The sequence below is a fragment of the Sminthopsis crassicaudata genome, chromosome 3 (genome assembly GCF_048593235.1).
Source record: "Sminthopsis crassicaudata isolate SCR6 chromosome 3, ASM4859323v1, whole genome shotgun sequence".
NCBI classification, from domain to species: domain Eukaryota; kingdom Metazoa; phylum Chordata; class Mammalia; order Dasyuromorphia; family Dasyuridae; genus Sminthopsis; species Sminthopsis crassicaudata.
In genome coordinates this window covers 546240248-546261356 of record NC_133619.1, presented here as the reverse complement: position 1 = coordinate 546261356, position 21109 = coordinate 546240248, and the positions used below count along the sequence as shown (strand labels likewise).

The window sequence follows — 21109 nt, the reverse complement described above, 5'->3', positions numbered from 1 at the left end:
ATGTTTATAGCTACAAAGAAGAAAATAAAAGACAAAGCAAATCTATTTAGCAGAATCTTGCTTTCAAAATAGTATAATTAACAATTTCTTCCACTGTAGCTTCTTTTTAAAGCAAAACCAAGAGACAAAACAATAACTGTTCTCCTTGGTTGTTATTCTGTGCTAAGAAGAAAAAAAGCCAGTGCCAGTCAGAAGGCCAGACTATTGGTTAGCTCTTGAAGGTATTCATGGAGAAAAAGTTAAGGTGGTAGCCACAAATACTCTGAGCTTCAATTTCTTCATCTGTAAAAGGAGGAGCATTACCAATTCAACTCTAATACCTATGAACAAAAAAAAGTCTTTCACAAAGAGAACAATTTTTTTTCACCTGTGATTCCCAATCTATGGAGGAATTTCTGGCACAAATATTTCTACAATTATTTGGTTTTTCTGGGAAAAAAATTAATCACTTATTATTATATTTAATTGTACTTTAACTGAGCCTACTAGATTTATTCTACAGATAGATAATTTGAAGGTCGTGAGGCTTATAACATCTGATTCTAAGTGCTTCTTACAATATAACATTTACAGCTTGATCTTATTAGTGTTTCATCAAAAGCAATGCCATTATTTTCATTAATCCTGTTGCATTATTTTGGAGACACCTGAGCAAAACAAGGGGTAAGATTCCAAAGAGTCTTTTACACTGCTAAAGAGATCTCAAAACTGAGAAAGTTTGAAAACCACTTCTCTACACTAAAGGAGGTAAAATTCACTATCTGCTTTCTGGCAATCAGACTAATATGTAACACACATTAATGGCCATCTTTTAAAAACAAGATTATGTGTGTGTGTGTGTATATATATATATATATATATATATATATATATATATATATATATATATATATATATATGTATAGACATATGTATACTTATACATATGTGTATATGTGCATATATGTATGTTTGCATATATATACATATATATATGTGAAAAAGTGCTTTGAAAATTGAAAAACACAAAATAAATGTAAAAAATATTATCACTGCCCCTGCGGCAGCTACCATATTAGTAATGGAAGAAGATAGCTACTGAAACCACTAGTTTTTACCTAATCTACTACTACAATTTAAAATCAATACACAACAAGCATACACCAGCCAAACATTTTCATTGCTCAATATTCACAAAACAGCTTTAGGTTTAATTCTAACATCCTCTCCCATAATATATTTGTACATGTAAGGATCTACTATTTCCTGCTCATAATATGCATCTATAACTAAATACCTTCTGCTTCTGCTTGATAAGCTTATCTATGTGCACTTTTCTATGGTTTAGACAGTTTTTTTCAAAAAATGTTACAAAGTTCAATCACCAGAGAGGTTTAAGAAATCAAAGATGGCATAGATCTGAATAGACTGGAAGAGATCAATATAGGATCTAAAGGATTACCATAATTATCTGAGAGTTTTCTTAAGGAATCCATTGATTTGAATGGGTTGAAAGAAATAAACATAAGAGTAAAGTTATAGTCAAAAAAGGCAAGAAGCATATCATATCAAATATACTGTGCTGGGATAAGGAATATATGAGAGTTTATATGTAAAAACTAGGGATAAAAACAATTGGGATGGTGAGCAGGAAGAAAAGGCAGCAAAAGCAGAAAATTTAAAATATTGTATCAATTTCTATTATTATATACAAGTGTTTCACCTGCTTTCTGGGCCAAAGGAAATGTACAACATATGAATATGCTGCTCATATTGCCGAAAAAACATTTTTCATTTCATTTCTTTTCTCTCTCTCTCTCTTTTTTTTTTTGTGGAGATTCAGTCTCCCTATCCTACCTAGGCTGGAAATGCAAGGGATATTCATAGAATATCCATTCAAACCAGTAAGCAGATTGGCATGGAAGTTTTAACCTGTTTCAATTTTCCAACAAGGGTTGGTTCACTTCTCCCAAGGCAGCAGGTTAGTCCTACATTTCCAAGGTCTCACCATATTGGCACTGGACATAGTGTACATACCCAACTGATTTCTGCCTTAGTACAGCTCAGAACTCCAGAACTTAAATAATTCACCAACTTCAGCTTGCCCAATAATAAAAATGTGTCCCCAGTCCCAGATAGGAGTACCTCTTTCCTGTATAATACTTTAAAAACCTAATTAAAAAATAACTGAAGATGGATTTCAGTTACTAATAAAACATTATTACAACATATTAAAGCAAATGAGCTTCAAGTCTATATTACAAAGTTATAAAAGGTATATAAATAGATGCTTATTTTATACAAACTGGTCATACTCTTAATCTTATGAGAGGTTTTTCTGGCTGCCGGGGATTTCCCAGACGTTCTCTCTCAGCATTTTCAAGCATTTCTTCAATCTTAATGTAAAAGAAAAGAAAAAAAAAATTAGCAAGCAGAAATTATTTTCATCTAATTTTATTTTGGTATTACCTCCTCCCTACTATAAGTACATAGTGCCATATTATTTAAAAATTCACATTTTTCCTATTTCACAATGATAATTTTTTCATTAACATGAGCTCTCATAAAATTTGTCACCATCCATACTATCACTAACATATTTCATTAAATGTCTTAATAAAACAACAATCCAATGTCCCAAATCATCTCTACACAAAGAAACATCTCAACATATTCTTTCTTCTCTCTTTTTAAAAGAGAATGCTTTGTGTTTTAAATTATTAAAATTAAATTAAATCATATGGAATAACTTCAAAACCAAAAATACTTTTGTTTCCACACCTTTTCCAGTGATTTTTTAAAATAAAAAACATTTACCTTTTCCAAACAAAAATTTTGTATTGCTTGTGTTACTTTAAGACTATTTGGATTAAAAATATTTGGATGATCAGCAAGTACAATATCCTCTATGAAAAACTGCCGTACTGTCCTTAAAGGAATTTTTTGCATGTTCATCTTTCTTCCCTTAATGCGCAGTAAGCCAACATGTCTAAAATAATGAAGAAAAAAATGCATATCTGAACATGCAAAATCTTCTGGCTTTTGATAAAGAAATTGGTATACATCTAATAGATACTCTACAAATATCTTAAATGGCTTTACAAAATTACTCACTTAAAAAATAATGATTTGACAATTTAAATTTAAAGTAATTACAACTATAAAAGAACAACAAAATTCTTATGGAAACATTTATTCTCTTTTTCAAAAACAGTATCAATTATATAATAAAGTATAGTGGTAAAATTATTTACCAGGATTGTAAGTAAGGAGTACACTCAAAAAGAAAAATTAGATTGCTTGCTTCTTTCAAATTCTCAAAAACTATTCTATATTTAAATAAAGAGCTAAACTTAAGGCATACCATCTAATACAACAAGAAACACAGTGAATTAGTAAAGTTTTTGAGACAAAATAAGATTTTTTTTTAAATTATGTATTATTTTAGTCAAAGGTAATCATTTTATAACCAAAGTAATAAAACAAGGTATCCTAAAGGATACCTTTGTAACATGAAAAACTTCAAATAATCTAATTGTAACTATATTTAATGTATATTATATTATTTTTATATTATTATATATTATATTTTTCTAAATGAATATATTTAGAAGCAGAATTATTAATAATTCTTGTGATAGTAACGTGAAACATAGTGAAAGAAAACTACATTAATAGGACTTGATTAGAAATATAAATAGGATTAAATATATTTGCACTCCTTTCCTGTTCAGATCATACTGATTAAAAACTTAGAAATATAAAATTAGAGATAATAGAAAAGTTAAATTTCATAATATTCTAAGCAAAAATCATATGTAATTTGAATCTATGAGATGAATGGTGCTTTAAAAAGAGATAAAAGAAAAATTGACTCTTTAAGACTATAGTCGGACATAGCCTATAAATTGACAAAACAATTTTTTTTTTTTTTTTTTTTTTTGAGGCTGGGGTTAAGTGACTTGCCCAGGGTCACACAGCTGGGAAGTGTTAAGTGTCTGAGACCAGATTTGAACTCGGATCCTCCTGAATTCAAGGATGGTGCTCTATCCACTGCACCACCTAGCTGCCCCGACAAAACAATTTTAAAAGAAATACAATTGTCAAAATCTAGAAAAGACTTACTTTTTTACAGCCTCTCCTGGGGAAAGGGAAGTAACCACTGAACTTCCAGGTTGTGAAACATAGAAGAGCTGCTGCTCATTTTTAGTTGGTGCTATTTTACACTCGTGTTCATGACCCCAAATAACAAGATCTATAAAATCATCCAAAAACTGTTCTGGAATGTAGTTTGTGGCTCCATGTTTACTTCTATTCCAAGATAAAGACAAAATAAACATAGTATAGATTCCTAGGACTTAGAAAAATTTCAAATGGAACACAAAAAAATTCATAACCAAAAAAACCTAGATGATTATCTGAATATACATCAAAAAAACATGTCATTTTTAAATAGTTTAAAACAATTTGTATTTGCTCTTCATAATATGTAAAGCTAAAACTCTTTCCAACTCCTTTTGAATACCTTATTATCATTTCTAAGTATACAAAACCACAAGGAATTTCCCCACACACACATACTTTTTAGTAATGAATATATATTCATCTAATAACAGTGAAAAAGATCCATAGTACTATGACCTGTTTCTTTTCTGACTAACCTTTGAGAGGTGGTCTCAGACTTATCAACTATAAAATCATGTTATAGGCCAGAACTCTGTACTTAAAATAAGGATTCTTACAAGGTGTTAAGTCAGTGGAATTGATAAGACAATGGTTATCTAGTTTAACATGGCAATTAATAGTTCTCTAAGTTCAGTATGATTGATTTAATCTTACAACAATAATAGTTTCCTAGGGATATAATGATTGGTTTATATTCATTGTAGAGAATATAAGCTGGGACAAACTCAGCTGGGAACTCGAAGCCAAATTTATTCACTTCATCTTGTTATGCCACAGTCTCCTTGAACTGTTCTAGCTCAGTTTCCCTGCATTTGTTTCCCTAATAGTCCTGACCGTTCTACCTCAGCTTCCTTAACTGTTTTGCCTCAATCCCCTTAGCTGCAAACCCCCCCCTCCAGACTGAAGGCCATAGCTCTAAGGTTATAAATTATCCGGTAAAACTCAAGATAAGGGTGAGATCAGACTTCCTGGCTCCTAACTCCTTCTAGTCTCAAGAATTTATGGCACTACCCCCCTCTAAATATTCAAAAGATAAGACTATCTCAGATACCTCACTAACATCTTTACTTCTGTTTATTCAGATATCCAGACTTTGGCTCCCTAGTTTCCCCCCCTAGCCAAATTTATGGTCCAGAAACTTCCCACTTTTTTCTTTCTTTGTTCTTTGCCTATTAAAAAAAAAAACCTGAGATCTTCACATTCACCACTGGATACTTTGAGACGAGAGTCCTGCCCAGTTAATCATACTTTCCAATTAATAAAATATTAAAAACTCTCTAATCTATCTTGCTTCAGTTTCTCCAGCATTACAATCTCACACCACCGTGGTGGCTGGCCTCCTGCACTTCCCCCACTGAGACCAAGGATGGTCTGAAAGACTCTCTAGAAAGCTGCCCAGCCCCAGGCAAGGAGACAATAAAGAATTTGGATTTTAAACTTTAACACCTGGCTATTCTCCAGGTGATTACCCTGCTAAAAAGGCTTCCCCAGAGACCTCCAGAAAACCAACCAAAAATACTACTGTATCACATCCACCCTTTTAGGAATCTTGAGGCTATATGATAGCATTATTAGAGAGCATTCAAAACTTAAAACAAATCACAGTATTGTGTGGGAAAAGGGTGAAGAATTTACAGATCCTAAAGTAAATCAAGCCTATAGGCCTGTTTCGGCTTCTCTGGAGTCAACGTGATTTTTACATAAGGCCTGGACTACATTCTATTGTCCAAAGTGGCCGAAGAAGCTTTATATCACCTTGTCTACTACATTCTACTGATCAAGTAGGGGAACAGTAGACTTATGTGACCAATCACAACATATAGAGGGTGGGATTTTGGAGGTTCTTTGTCTGAAATGTATAAAAGCTATAAGCATTTTCAAGGCTCTGGCCCTATCCTGCTGTGAAATTTGGCTCAGACCAGGATAGGGTCCACTTCTTGAGATTCTAATAAATAATTCTGCTTTCTATGAGTGATCTCTGAGTAGTCAATTTGGGTATGTCTTCTTGTCCCAAATAATATGATAATGCAAGGAATAGATATTTGACTATCATACACCTCTTGGGAATATTTATGATTCTATGCAATCAGATAGTCTGACAGCATGAATAAAATATCACAAGCACATGAAGAAATAACTAAGGTAAGTTTGAAGAGATAATAAGAAGCAATGAAAAAATGAATTATTAAAATTTATCATGAGAAAGCTTCCTCAAAAGTAAATTTAATTTAGGCTTCAGGATATTCTTAAGAAATTCAGAAAAATAAAAGAAATTCAATTCAGCAAATAAGTATCTACTACGTACAAGGAACTGTTGGGCCATGATATTACAAAAATGAAACAAAAACAAAAAATGTGTAATGAAAAAGAGATTAAAAAATATAGACTCTGATATAAGATATAAACTATAATACAAACTAACTTTACAAAAAGTATTACAAAAAGATTCAAAATACTAAGAAATAAATTGAAGGAGAAATAGAACTAAAAAGGAAAATAAAAAGTTGCATGAAGGAAATGACACCTGAAATATCCCTTAACAAGAAAAATTTCAATGAAGGAAATGAGAAAGAGTATGTTCGAAGCTTCAAGGATGAAATGATTAAATGCACAGAGATAGAAAGAGGCAGGACAATAACAGAGATAGTGAGTGGTCCAGTTTGACTATCTTACAATATGTAAAGTTGAACACCTACATCATGCAAAGGGTATATAATTAAACAATTAAATACTGATTACTACAGATGGTGAAAGGCAGACTGACAGAAAACTAAAAAAATTCTGCATTCAGGGTAAAAAATCTTTAAGAATATTTAAAGGGGGCAAGTAAGTGGTGCAGTGAATAGAGCACCAGCCCTGAAGTCAGGAGGACCCGAGTTCAAATGTGATCTTATTTAACGCTTCCTAACTGTGTAAGCCTGGGAAAGTCACTTAACCCCAATTGCCTCAGCAAAAAGAAAAAAAAAAAAATACTTTCAAAGCTCTAGAGTTTCCTATAAATAATTTCATACCAAAGGGAGTGTGATCATCTAATGTAGTTTTTATGTTTGTAAAATAATTTTTTTAGCATTGTGAAAATTTTTAACAAATATTTTACTTTAGAAAAATTTAACAAAAACAATCATCTCTCAGGTCCTATAGGAAGTTCCACCTTATAAATGAAACCTTTGATCACTCATTGATTTCCTTTCTATAAACAAAGCACTTAAATCTATAACATTCATATGACAAGTATCATCATGCAAAATCTCTCAAATTATTATCAAACTTGGGTAACTAGGAGAATAACAGTATACTCAATAATAGTTAAGTTAGGAAGAAGAGAAGGTTTTCCAGGAAAGACATTAGGTTTGAATAAAGAGGACTAAGAATCACCAAATGATAATTGAACCCATGGGCAGTGATTAGATTACCAAGTGAAATAATATAGAAGTGGAAGAAAAAAGGATGCAGAACAGGGTCTTGGGAAAACATCCAAGGTTGATGATGATCCCGTGAAGACAGAGAAGGAGTAGGAACACTAAATGAAGGAGGAAAACTAGGAGAGAAGTGCATCGAAATGCCATAGAGAAAGGAATATCAAAGGAAAGAGAATGAGTGACAATGTCAAAGGCTTCAGCAAGGTCAAGAAAGCCATTAGATTTAGCAACTGAGATATCATTGACCCTCTGTGCATTTGAAAAAAGACCATGAATTGGGAGATTACAAAATGCAGTTAATATTTATTTTTTGCTACTATTTATACTGAATAATATGATAGATTTGGAAGAGATGGTAACTGTGCTGAAATGTAATTTGCTAGGAATGAATGATTATATTCTCTCCCACCCCAAGACTGGAACCCTGGGGCTGATAATGACTTGAGTAATATACTTAGTGACTGGCCAGAGTGTTTGGCATAAATTTAGACTACAGTTTAAATACATGGAATATTGAGAATCAGTGTTGGTTCAACTAACTGATGCTGAAAGACTACAGACATAGTAGTATTTTGGAAACAAGATGAATCTTTGACAGATATAGATCTAAATGGCACAATTTTGTACTTAATAGGACACTAGAGTCATGACTAGGAGAGTTTCCAATATTTCTCAGCTTGTAGTTATTGTTTCGAGTCCAAACATTTTCTCTCCCTAAAGAGATCAGAAATAAAGAGTCCAGTACTAGGCACTGTATATGTTCTTTAAATATCTGTTGAAAATATTTTGTTGATAAAATATTCTACCAATCTTCTACCAATACTTAAGAAGTTTCTTTAACTGTGATTCAAAATATTATGCTCTCCCCTATCTCAGAAACTTAATTTAAAATCAGTGTTTGAATCAATGATAGGGAGTTGATGGGGAAGGACTTTAAAGACAAGAGTACTAGATTTGAAGTCAAAGAAGGAGGGGTGAATCCTAACTATTTCTTTTATTGTTTGTTTTTGTTTTCTTTTTCTAGCTCTCTTTCTTACTATCTGTGGGATCTGACCTTAGTTTCCTCATGTGCAAAATGACAAGGTAGGATTAGAAGAATAAGAAAAAAAAGGTCACCACAACATAGCATTTCCACTCTTTCTGTTATTGTTTACTTGCATTTTTGCTTTCCTTCTCAGATTTTTTTTCTTTCTTTCTAGATCCGATTTTTCTTGTGCAGCAAGATAACTATATAAATATGTACACACATACTGAATTCAACATAAACTTTAACATATTTAACATGTATTGGATATTTGCTATCTAGGTGAGGGGATGGGGAGAAGGAGGAGAAAAGTTGCTACAGAAGGTTTTGCAAGGGTCAATGTTGAAAAATTACCCATGCATATATTTTGTAAATAAAAAGCTATAATTATAATAAAAATTTAAATTTAAAAAAAAAAAAGGTCCTTCATTTCTAAATCTATGATCCCATGATGCTGAAAGCTTTAAATGTATAAAGGCTTATTATGATCCTAAGAAAAAATTTTCTAAACTTTACAGAACCCTTAACATAGAGAAAAGAAATAAGATGAAACTAGAAATGGAGAGATAGCATGAAAGAGAAAATAAGTGGATTTATATTTTGTTGTATTATAAAATTTACTCAAGTACTTTTTACCTGTTTTGATGAATCACAAACAAGTTAAACCAAGTATTTTCTTCTTCCTTTGGTCTCAACATTGTTACTTGTTTATTGACAAACATTCGATATAACCTTTCATCAGGAATAGATCCTAAAAGGGACAAAATATATACACATATTTATATACACATATATATTTATATCTAAACTAGACTATTATGTAACCAAGAAAGCCACAGTCCTATATTTACATAATAAATGTATTCCTTAAAACGTTTTATTCCACTTGTGACAATAATTACATTAACAATAACATTTTTTACTAGATTTGTCCTCCTATTTTTGGTTTACAACTATAGTGGGAATGCCTACCTCTGTAAAACATATCAGGTAGTAGCTCCAAAGATAAGGCTCTCAAATGGGTCAATTACACTGGCAAAAACCCACCGATTCTCCCCAAAAGCCAAATGATACTGTTCTTTCATACACTTGATAAGTGAATAAAAATTTCATTTGCACCAAAAATTTCTGTTAAATTATGTCAAATGATTCTACATCAGAAATACATTCATTTTGAGTGTAAATTGTGAGCATTTTTTTGTTGTTTGTTTTTCTTCCCAGATTATTTTTACCTTCCGAATACAATTCTTCCTTTGCAAAAACAACAACAAAATTCGGTTCTGCACATATATGTTATACCTAGGATATATTATAAGATATTTAATATGTATGGGAATGCCTGCCATCTAGGGGAGGGGGTGGAAGGAAGGCGGGGAAAAATTCGGAACAGAAGGGAGTACAAGGAATAATGTTGTAAAAAAAAAAAAAAAAAATTACCTATGCAATATGTACTGTCAAAAAAATGTTATAATTATAAAAATTAATAAAAAAAGAAAAAGAAAAAAAAATACATTCATTTTGAATTGGTTAACATAATTTAAAGGCAATTTTAAATAAATGAACAATAATATTAATTCCCCAGAAAGCTTGTAAACACTGATCAATGTAAAAGACATTAAGTTCTTTGAAAAAATTATTACATAAATATATTAAAAGTCTTTTATAAAATTATGTGGTGACTAAGCACTAATGTTAACAAGGGATTATAAAATGCTGTTATTGAAATAAACTGCTCAGATTAAAAAAAAAAAAATAGAGTAGGCCATAAACATGATAAATAAAACATCAGCATAATTAATCTATAACAAATAAATCTATAGCAAACAGTTAACCAAAGGTGATTATATACAAAGTATGAATTAATAATAAAGAATATTTAAGCACATTTTCAAAGCATTTTATTTCAGAAATAAATGTTGCTAATTTCATATAGTAGAAACTACTGAATACCCCATATTCTGAGTAACTAAAGTACATGGCAATAGCACAAGCTATACATATATAAAATATAAGAAAAATGAGAATTCAAGTTTATGGTTACAAGTTACAATTTTCCTTGGCTGACTGTTGAATCTAGAGAATTATTCTTGACCTAAAATATACTTTAAAGACTAAAAAGAAAACTACCAACAAGTCTAATTATATATTTTTTTAAACTTGGTTTTAGAAGCCTTCACAATCTTTCATTTACAGAAACTAAAACTTGCTAACCTAGTTTTTAGTCAATAAAAGATGATGGTGATATAAGTAAGTTTTCCAAATGGCATTATTTAAGTGAGCTTGATTCTAAATTTTAATATTTGTATAGGTTTTCCATTTACTGAGTCTTCTCCATGGACTAAAACTTCATTAACTCTAAATATTAATCACTAAATAGACAGGAAAATTCTTCATCATCAAGGCATCTTTTTAAAAGTACATTTATTACTACAACCCCACTAGGAAAAAACCTACCTCACTGAAACATCAACTTTATAGCTAAAGAAGAAAAAATAGATTAATCTTTTTTTTCACATGGCAACCTCCTTCTTTATCTCCAGATACTTAAGACATTCATTTACATTATTCTTAACCAATTGGACAAATGATGAAATGTACATCAGCAATAAAATAAAGAACCTTACCTAATCCATAGAGAGCAATTTTTGTGCTGCCTTTTCGAAGCAAAATAGGACTAATGTCTATTTTTTCTACAGACATTGAACGTCCAAAGTGATTCACCAATCCTGCACAACTCAAAATATCCAATGCACAGAGGGCATCTGCCTATAAAAATGTTAGATACAAATCAATGTTTTTTAAATTCATTTAACAAACATGTATTTATTAAGTGTCTTGTGTAAATAATCATTTATTAAGAGCATATGGTGCCACAGGAGATAGAGCACAAACCCTAGACTCAAAAGGATCTGAGTTCAATTTTAAATGCAGAGACTTACTAGCTGTGTAACCCTAGGCAAATCACTTAAGCCTGATTACCTCTCCATTCTCACCCCCCCTCAAAAAAAAGCAGCATATGGCATCTGGGTGGTACAAAGAACTTTAGGCAAACTCAAGTTCAAACTCTTACTAGCTGTATGACCTTATGTAAATCATTCAGCTTCCTCATCTGTAAAATGAGGATCATAACATAATTTAACTCAGGGTCGTTGTGGGACTAAATGAAATAACATATGTAAAGTGCTTTTCAACCTTAGTGCTATAAATATTAGATATTGTTATCATTAATATTATTATATGTAAGGCATGGTCTAGTACAAGGGACACAACACTCAATCACCCTCTCTTCCCCTAATTTTCAAACCATCTGTTCATTCCCTGCTTGTTTCTGATCATGCCCAGAACACTGCCATATTTCTTAATGATATTAACAATTAACTATTAACATTTTCACAATGCTTTAAGATTTGCACTTGACTTGCCCCTACTGTCCCCTAAGCCAACCCTCTAGAAAAAAGCTATTTCCTTTCTCATTCCTTAGCCCCTTTCTGTCCATACCACTTGACAAAATCTGTTCTATACAAGATTACCACTGAGTTCTTTATTGCAATATCCAATGGCTTTTCCCCTGCTCTCAAATTTTCTGACCTCTATTATAAAGACTGACACTGTTAATCTACTTTTTTGGATACTCCGTCCTCTCTAGGTTTTTGACACTACTATTGTAAATCTCTTCATACCATTCATACCATTCAGACTGATTATTCTTTTTTTTTAAATAATGGATTTTTATTATCAAAATATATGCAAAAATAGTTTTCAACATTCACTCTTACAAAACCTAGTATTCAAAATTTTTCTCCCTCCCTTACTCCCCAACCCCACCTCCCACCCCTATACAACAAGCAATCCAATATGTTATGTACATCTACAACATGTATAATTCTTCTCCATATATTTCCACATCTATCATGCTGCACAACAAAAATAAGACCAAAAAGGGAAAAGAGAAAGAAAACAAAAAGCAATGACTTAAAAAGTGAAAATACTATATTGTGATCCACACTTAGACCGCTCTCTGAGTGAGATAGTTCTCTTCATCACAAGACCATTGGAACTGGCCTAAATCACCTCACTGTTGAAAAAAGAGCCACATCCATCTCTCTGTCTTTTTTTTTTTTTTTTTTTTGGCAGATTTATTACCTACATTATGTTCTCTAACATGGATGTTAATTCAGGGCTCTGGCCTGGCTCTTCCCTCTCTCTATACTCTCTCAGAGCAATCACATCAGTTGCCCTGTATTCAACTATTATATTATACAGAAACTACTACCCAACTATAATCGTTTTGCTGAGTGCCAGTCCTAAATCTCCAACTTCCTACTTGCATTTCTACTTGAATATTTTATATGCATCTCAAATTTTGAACACTGAAAAGAGAATTTTCCCCCCAACCCATAACTGTTAACCTCCCTTTCTGTTGTAGGCACCACCATTCTTCCAGTCACCCAGGATCACAATCTGTCATGCTAAACTTTTTACTATAATTTACTCCCACATCCCATCACCTGCCAAGTCTGCTTCCTTGATAACTCTTCTGTCTAATCATATAAACACCTTACTCAAGACCCATCTGAATTATTAAATAACCTCTTAAAATAATTACCCAGCCTCAAATCTTTTCCTTAGTCTACCATCCACATAACTTGCCATAGTGATATTTTTAAAGAACACCATGTAACGCCTTTGTTCAATAAGCTTAAATGGCTTTTTAAACTGCTTTTCTTAACATTTAACAACCTTCACAATTTGGATCCAATCTATCCTTCTGAAAAGATTACATTGCTTCCTTTTCCTTTTTTTTTTTTTTTTTGCAAAGGCAATTGGGGTTAAGTAACTTGCCCAAGGTCACTCAGCTAGGAAGTGTGAAGTGTTAAGTGTCTCCAGCCACATTTGAATTCAGGTCCTCCAGACTTCAGGGCTAGTGCTCTATCCACTGTACCACCTAGCTGCCCTTCCCCTTCTATTCTTTATGTGGGATTAGTTGTAACCAAACTAGTATAAATGCTGTTTCCTACACACATCCTTCTATCTTCTCTCTGAGAACCTTCACATGGACTCTTCCACACAACTAGAAGGCTCTTCTTTCTAATGCCTGCTTCTTTGAACCCCTTGCTCCCTTCAAAGCTCACCTTAGGATCCCTCCATGTTGAGTTCCTAGCTAATTTCCTCTCATCACTACAAAATTTATTTGCAGATATTCTGTATTTATCCTTGAAGGTGCTTGCCTCCCTTTATAGAATATAAAATGTCTTGCCTCGTTCCTATTTTTGTATCCCTAATACTGAGCACAGCATATGGTAATTCTTAATAAATGTTTGTTAAATAATTAAATAATACTCTTCCTGTACTCCGGAAGCTTGAATTCTCCTAGAAGGGGTACAACATATACTGACAGAATTATAATACAAAGTGATGAGTGATGAAAGCAAAGAAAAGCGCCTAACAAAGTGTTCTTGGGAAACTTGAAAAAGAAAAAAGAAGACATCATGGAAAAGTTTACTTCCATATCATTATATATTATGAATAATAAAAATTTATCTCATAGATATATAACATGGTTCAAAATACTATGTTTGAGGGTTAAATGAACTATATAATAAAAATGGCCAAATTTTATTTCATTCTGAAGTGAGGGCTTTTTTTGGCATTATAAAAATAATAGGGTTGGCTTGAAGATGAGCATTTACATAGCACTTACCATGTGCCAGACACTGTATTAAACATTATAACTGTCATCCTCAAAACAATCCTTCAAGATAGGTCCTATTATTATCCCCATTTTACGGCTGAGGAAATTCAGGCAGAAGTTAAGTAACTTGCCCAGGGTCACAGCTAGTAGGTGTCTGACTTCAGATTTGATCTCAAGTCTTTCTGACTTCAGCCCCAACACTCTTTTCAATATACTATATAGCTGCTTTAATACAATATAATAATAAAATATAAATGATGTATTGCTATTGGAATCACATGCCAAGTGCAGTTAAAACTTCCTAGAAACTGGATATGATGAATATATATCATAGCTATTTCAAAGCATAATTAGCCATGAAATAATTGTTTTATAAACTAAGAAGTGAGAAACAAAAACTATAGATTATAGATAAAAATAATTTGGAATATTAAAGTCTAAAGAATTGAAATCAAAGAAACATTCTGAGATGTGGACCTTTAGCTTCTCTTCTATTAAAAAAAAAAATCCTCTCAAGATATTTAATTTCATTTTGAAACTATTTGTGGAATAATCATTTCTTCCTCTAGATGAGTCTTTACCTGCCTTTAAAACACCACAAAAGGAATAAAAACCCAGTTATCCAATTTTTATTCTAGATATAAATAATTTAGGGTTAGTAGGAGAGGCCAAGAAGCTATAATCAGAAATTTCCTCTGGGTCTTATATTTCATTTAAATATAGCATGGAATGGAAAACCTACCCCCCCCAAAAAACAAACAAACAAAAAAAACAAAAACCAGAAGTGACTATACCTACAATCTCAAACTCTAGAATAGAATAATTACCCCTGTGGGATCATCGTGATTGCCATGAACACTAAAAACTGGAATAGAAATGTTGAGATTGCCATCTTGATAGTTCACCCATGGAAACCTAAACATAAAGAAAGTGTTAATAAAATAGAAAGTTTAGAGAACAAATGCAATTTTCTGCAAATCTCAGACAGTGATACTTATGTAATTACTAAACAATAAGAGCAATTTGAGCTGAACAGTAGATTAACAATATTGCTATGTGCTGATGAAAGAAAATATCAGTAGGTATAATACTAAAAATCATTCATATTCAGTTTTAGAATGCTCTTTGGAATTAGTATTAGTCTTAACTTCAACTCAATATGTTTTCTCTAAATTTCCTGTGTCTATTTCATGCCCCTCGTATAAGCCCAAGTTAAGAGTTGGTTTAAAGATCTTTCCAGGGTAACAACCACATGGAAGGAAAATCCCAACTTCTATCCTTGTGGCTTCCTACCCATTCTTCAACTTCAAGATAGTAGGCATGAAAAAGGAACAAAAGATAGCGAACAAAAAGCAAGAATTCAAGTTAATGTCAAAAAATTAATTAAATAAAAATACTAACACCATGTAAACTGTGTCTCTAACGCTTATATCTTGGGGGTGAAGCCTAGAGACTTGATTTTGACAATTTAAATAAAAGTACAGTAACAAAAAGTTAAGTAGGTATAGTATATATTCTACATGGCATTTTGGATATTGTTTTGCACTTCATATCAAACAAAGCACTCCACTACAGAAACATTTTCAAAAATGATCATAGTACTAGAACCATCTAAAATATAATAAACATTATTAAGAATAGCATAATAAAGATTAACAAAGCAATTCTGAAGAACAATTGCTAAAATTTACCAAAAAATATACAATTTGGACTGAAGTTGTAGTAGGATTTGATAAAATAAGGATATTAAAAGTCAATATTTTTCCAAAAATATAATTTGATTGCAATGATACTTAAGTGGTTAACTACTAACATATATATTCTTTGAAATTTATTGTATACAATTAAATTAGATATTTCAAACATTTCAACATACTTACTTACTAAAACCAAAGTTCACTGACTGATCACTGAGAATTTCAAATTGTACTGGACGATCACCCATACAGTATTTTCTTAATAATTCCAGACAAGTATGTAATGTTTTTCTCGAGGGTTTGTTTTCATGAAAAAGATCACCACCTAACAAAATAAAATCCACCTAAAAAATAATTATCTTACAGTCAATATATTTCATAGTGCTACAAGTTGCTTATTAAATATAACTTAAATTTTCAACTAGAAATTCTGGATAAATATGGAAATGTATAGATCTAAACTATTTTCACATAGTAATTAAGTATAGGAACTTGCTTTTTTCAAAATATTTTCCCATTGTGTTTTACTAATTCACAATCCAAAAGCATCAAGCACCAACAATTTTACTTTTCAATAATTAAAAAAAATTATTAAATGTCAACAGTTAAGTTATGACACTGAGAAAAAAAATTAGAAAAGTTATTATTCACATATAATAATCACAAAATCTTGGAAACTATTTAGTCCAACAAATAGCTTAGAAGGAACTTCCTCTACAACATCCCAAACATCAATAAGCCTCTATTTAAAAGCTTCAATGATGAGAAACCAACAAATTTCCCAAAGCTGCCCATTCTACTTCAAGACAGACTTTACTATTAGTTTTTATTTATGTCAAGCTAAAACCTCCCTCTCTGTAACTTCCATATACTGTTTGCAGTTTCACCAAGAAGTCTAATCTCTCTTCCAAATAAAGGCCTTTCAATTACTCAAGGACAGTTATCCTGATTTCCCTGACCTATTATCTTCTCTTCTCCAATTTAAACAACTTCAGTTCCTCCAATCTATCCTCACATGACAAGATCTCCATTCCTCTCATTAACTCAAATGCCCTTCTAGTGATTCCCTAATTTGTCAATGTCCTTCCTAATACAGTACCCATTACTGAATATATGACTCCAGATGTTAAGATGACTAGAACAGAAAAATTAGCATTAACACCATCCTTATTCTGGACCCTATGCTTCTCTTAAGGAAATCTAACATATGTCCCCAAAATAAAATGAAGTATCCAATTTAACAAGTTTTGTGTAACTTCAGGATCTTCCATATTCATATCTTCCTCAACCCTCCCCTCTCCTCTCCTGCCTCTCCCCCAAATATCACCTGCTTGCTGACAAAAGCCTGAAATTTCTTAGAAGAACAAAAGACTTTTCTTTCACAATCAGAAATCAAAATTAATTAATTAACCCAATTAAGTGAAATTATTCATGCTAAAGTGTAATCAGTCCAAAATAAAAGTGGACACATCGATTCTTCCCAATTTCAATAGGTGGAAATGGTGAAAACCAAAGACAGCACTTAATATCTGAAGCCAGGAAAGGTTGTCATTAAGGTCAAAAAACAAGAAATGAGAGATTTTAACTAAGCTGTGATTTTTTTTTTAAGTGTATGTATGTATGTATATGTCTGTTTTTGTCACTTATGCCTGAAAATATATTTTGACTTTATACAACTTATAAAGAATTTTTAAAACAAAGTAAACTCTGAAGTGTTTAATTGAATTATCTTTATAATTGTATTGACAACATTCATATAAAAATAGTTTAGGTGAACATATAGGTACATTCTTTTAATATCACGAGGCAGAAAGAATAATCCTTTAGTTAATTATAAGAGAGCAGAAATTCCACTAAAGATATGTTAACTCACTTCATTTTCCTGGGCAAGTCTCAAAATTTCATCCAACGTTACAAATGTATCATTTCCTCGGACTGCATCTTTCTCCATAAATCCCAGATGAATGTCTGTTGCAACCAAAATTTTAAAAGTATCTTCATCATCGCTGTATGAGAAACAAAATGCATTTAATAAAAAGTAATTCATAAAATTTTACAGCCAGAGATTTTTGTTAGTGATCTTTTAATTAAAGCTTTTTATTTTCAAAATATATAAGTGGATAATGGATTTACCCTTACAAAATCTGTATTCTTAATTTTTTCCCTCCCTTCCCCTTCCCAAATGGCAAATAAGCCAATGAATGTTAAATATGTGCAATTTTCTATACATATTTCCACAATATCACGCTGTACCAGAAAAATCAGGTCAAAAAGTTTAAAAATGAGAAAGAAAACAAAATGCAAGCAAATAACAAAAGGAGTAAAAACACTATGTTGTGATCCACACTCAATTTTCACAGCCCTTTCTCTGAGTATAGATGGCTCTCTTCTTCACAAGATCATTTTTTTAAAATAAAATACATTGTACATGTGATCTCTTTGGGATACAAACCCAGCAGAGACACTGATGGATCAAAGGGAATGCACAAACTCACTGTCTTTACCAAAAAAAAATGCACCTCCTTACTCCACTATTTCTGTTAATGGAACCATTATTTAGTCTCTCCTACCCAAAACTTTATCTGACTGGTTCATCTTTCTTACCTCCTATAATACAACCACTTGCTAAATCTTATTAATTCTTCTGCAGTGTCTCATCTTGCTTCACCTTTTCCCACTGCTATTACTGTAGTACATTATCACATATCACACTGTATCACCATTGACATTATCATTAACCTCAATTTCTAAGTCTCCTTACTACTATTTCAACTTTAGTTCTCTTTATCCTTCCTTTGGACAATTGTCAATCTATTGTGATCTGTATATATCTGGCCATATCACTCTCTTGCTCTTGCTTATTTCCTAGCAAGTTAAGTTCAAGCTCCTGGCACTCAAGCCTCTCCACAATCTGGTCTTCCTCAATCTTTGCTGTTTAATTCATATTCTTTTTATCCACTTGAAACACTAACCCAATTAAACTATTCACCACTCCTGTAAACATGCTATAATGTTCACATTTTTCCTTAACTGGATCATCCTTTCTACTATCTTCTCTGCCTAATGAAAGCCCTTTAAATACAAACTTTTCCCTGATTTACCCTGCTGCCCACCCCACAATAATGATCGTTTTTTTAAAACCATCACAGGCCTTACACTTTACATAACTTTGTTTTGCATTTATATGACACTTTGTTGTAATTTCATTACTTGGAAAGTGTAACAATACTTGTAGTGTCTATCTCACAGGGTTGTTGTAAGGATCATGGGAAACATTTATAAAGCACATTGCAAACTTTAAAATGCTTCAGAACCTAGTTATTTAGAGGGGCTTTATGAGGACAGGAGCAATAACTTATCTAAAACTTCCCCCAGCGCTCAGACTAGAGTTCACACAGCAAGAATTTAATCAAACACTATCAAATACTATCCACAAATGGTGAAAAAATGAGCAGTTTTTACACAATGCATTCGGGGAATAGGATCTGTGGTTTCTGTATAAGGAGTTCACAGGAAAGAAATATCTTGACTCATTCTCTGTAACTTATTTGGCTTCAAAGGTGGCTAGAGCCACTAAACCAAGCTGCCTCACACTTAACAATCAACTACACATTCCTTTTCCCTAATTTCTGCATGAACTTTTTGAAAAGTGAAATAAAGATGCTTATTTAATACTCTAAAATTTGAATTCAAAGGTAAAATACATTTTATCAATAAACATAAATAATTCTTCCTTACATAAGCAAAACAGCGGAGAGGAGAGGGGGAATTCAAAGATTCTAGAAGGAAGTGGGACTTACAGCGCATCTGCAGAATTCATTTCTTCTACAATTAACCCAGTTGCTAGGGGCCAGCACTTTCACCAAGTAGCTTCTAATATGCCTTAAGGTCCAGCTGGTCAGGAAATTTAATTTGGATTTCAAATTTTCCAAGTCTGTTCTAAAAAACAAAATGATTATATTTTTAAATGCATTTATAAATTACTTATACATTTACACCATGTGCTGCTTAAATAGAAAAACTAATTATGCAGTTTTAAAATAATTTTCTTAAATTCTGAGGCACCTGAATCACTTAAAAGTTAAACGATTTGTGCAGAATCACATGGCCAGTAAAATAAATGCATCATAACTTGAACCAATAACTTTTCTGAGGGATCTGATTGCTGTCTCTAAATTAGCTGCTTTTTATGGTTGTGCTATGTTTGAGGCATGTGAATGACATAATTACCATATTAGCTTCTTGTATGTATATATGTGACCATGACAACATATCACATTATTTAAATTACATAATCCTTATCTACAAAATGTCATATATCCCACTAAACCAGCTGCCTTTTGCTTACATATGTATTTATATAATCTGGCTCAAGAAAAGCCTAATATACTGCAGAATTATAGAGCAAAGAGTGATCTTTTTCCAATGAAGTTTCCCTTGTGGAGGAATGGGAATTCCCTGGTTTTGCACACTGAAAGAGGAAAGTTCTTACAATACATAACATTTTTTCCCTTGACAAGCAAGGACCACAAAGCGTTCCTGAAAGCAAAGATCGAATTCTTACTTAAATCCATCCTTCCGTTTAATAGGAAATTGACCCTTCCCAAACCAGTGGATTCCAGCTTACTGCCTCGGTAAAGAACAGCCACGTGATCTAAAGCCAACAGGTGCCCGGAGGCAGATGCTAGAAAGCGGGGAAGATCCGGGGCAGGTAGTGAATGCCAGCGCGGACGGCAGGCGCGCGGCTGTCCAAGATGACCGCAAGCCCCCCCCCCTCAGTGACCTGGGCCTCGCTGGCCCGGGATTCATGCCCCGACTGCACCCAAGGAGCCCGGGGACGCCAGCCGCGCCGGCGGAGTTGGGGGCGGGGACGAGAGCAGCCCTTCTTTCCCGCACAGGATCCCGCCTGGGAACAGGTCCTACAGCCTCCTTGCCACACAAAGACTGCCCTGCCGATGACGGGGCAATGGGGACAAATCCAGGCTGCCTTTTACCCCAGGTACAGGAGAAAGGGGTCGCGAAGGCAATTCAGACTGAAGCCGACGCCTCCAGCCCTTCCATAGACGAGAACAGGCGGGAAAGGGTAGGAGGAGGGGACGAGGAAGGAAAGAAG

General features: G+C 32.8%; 1 protein-coding gene across 7 annotated transcripts in view; it reads right to left on the bottom strand.

Moving 5' to 3' along the window:
• Positions 1 to 21106, bottom strand: part of MRE11 (MRE11 homolog, double strand break repair nuclease) — a 74544-nt gene extending 53438 nt beyond the window's left edge. For 2 of the 7 annotated variants that reach the window (XM_074304496.1, XM_074304501.1), the window contains exons 1-10: positions 20561 to 20677; positions 19797 to 19935; positions 17870 to 18002; positions 16180 to 16340; positions 15127 to 15214; positions 11232 to 11373; positions 9244 to 9358; positions 4105 to 4290; positions 2797 to 2968; positions 2295 to 2375 (exon numbers count right to left, since the gene is read on the bottom strand). In XM_074304496.1, coding sequence (XP_074160597.1) covers positions 2295 to 2375; positions 2797 to 2968; positions 4105 to 4290; positions 9244 to 9358; positions 11232 to 11373; positions 15127 to 15214; positions 16180 to 16340; positions 17870 to 18002; positions 19797 to 19816 — 1098 coding nt within the window. In that variant the 5' untranslated portion in view covers positions 19817 to 19935; positions 20561 to 20677. Of the gene's footprint in view, positions 1 to 2294; positions 2376 to 2796; positions 2969 to 4104; positions 4291 to 9243; positions 9359 to 11231; positions 11374 to 15126; positions 15215 to 16179; positions 16341 to 17869; positions 18003 to 19796; positions 19936 to 20560; positions 20732 to 20779; positions 20912 to 20990 lie in introns of those variants that run through there. The other 5 variants (XM_074304498.1, XM_074304500.1, XM_074304499.1 and 2 more) reach the window with 5 other exon arrangements.
• Between the last annotated feature and the right edge of the window lie 3 nt (positions 21107 to 21109).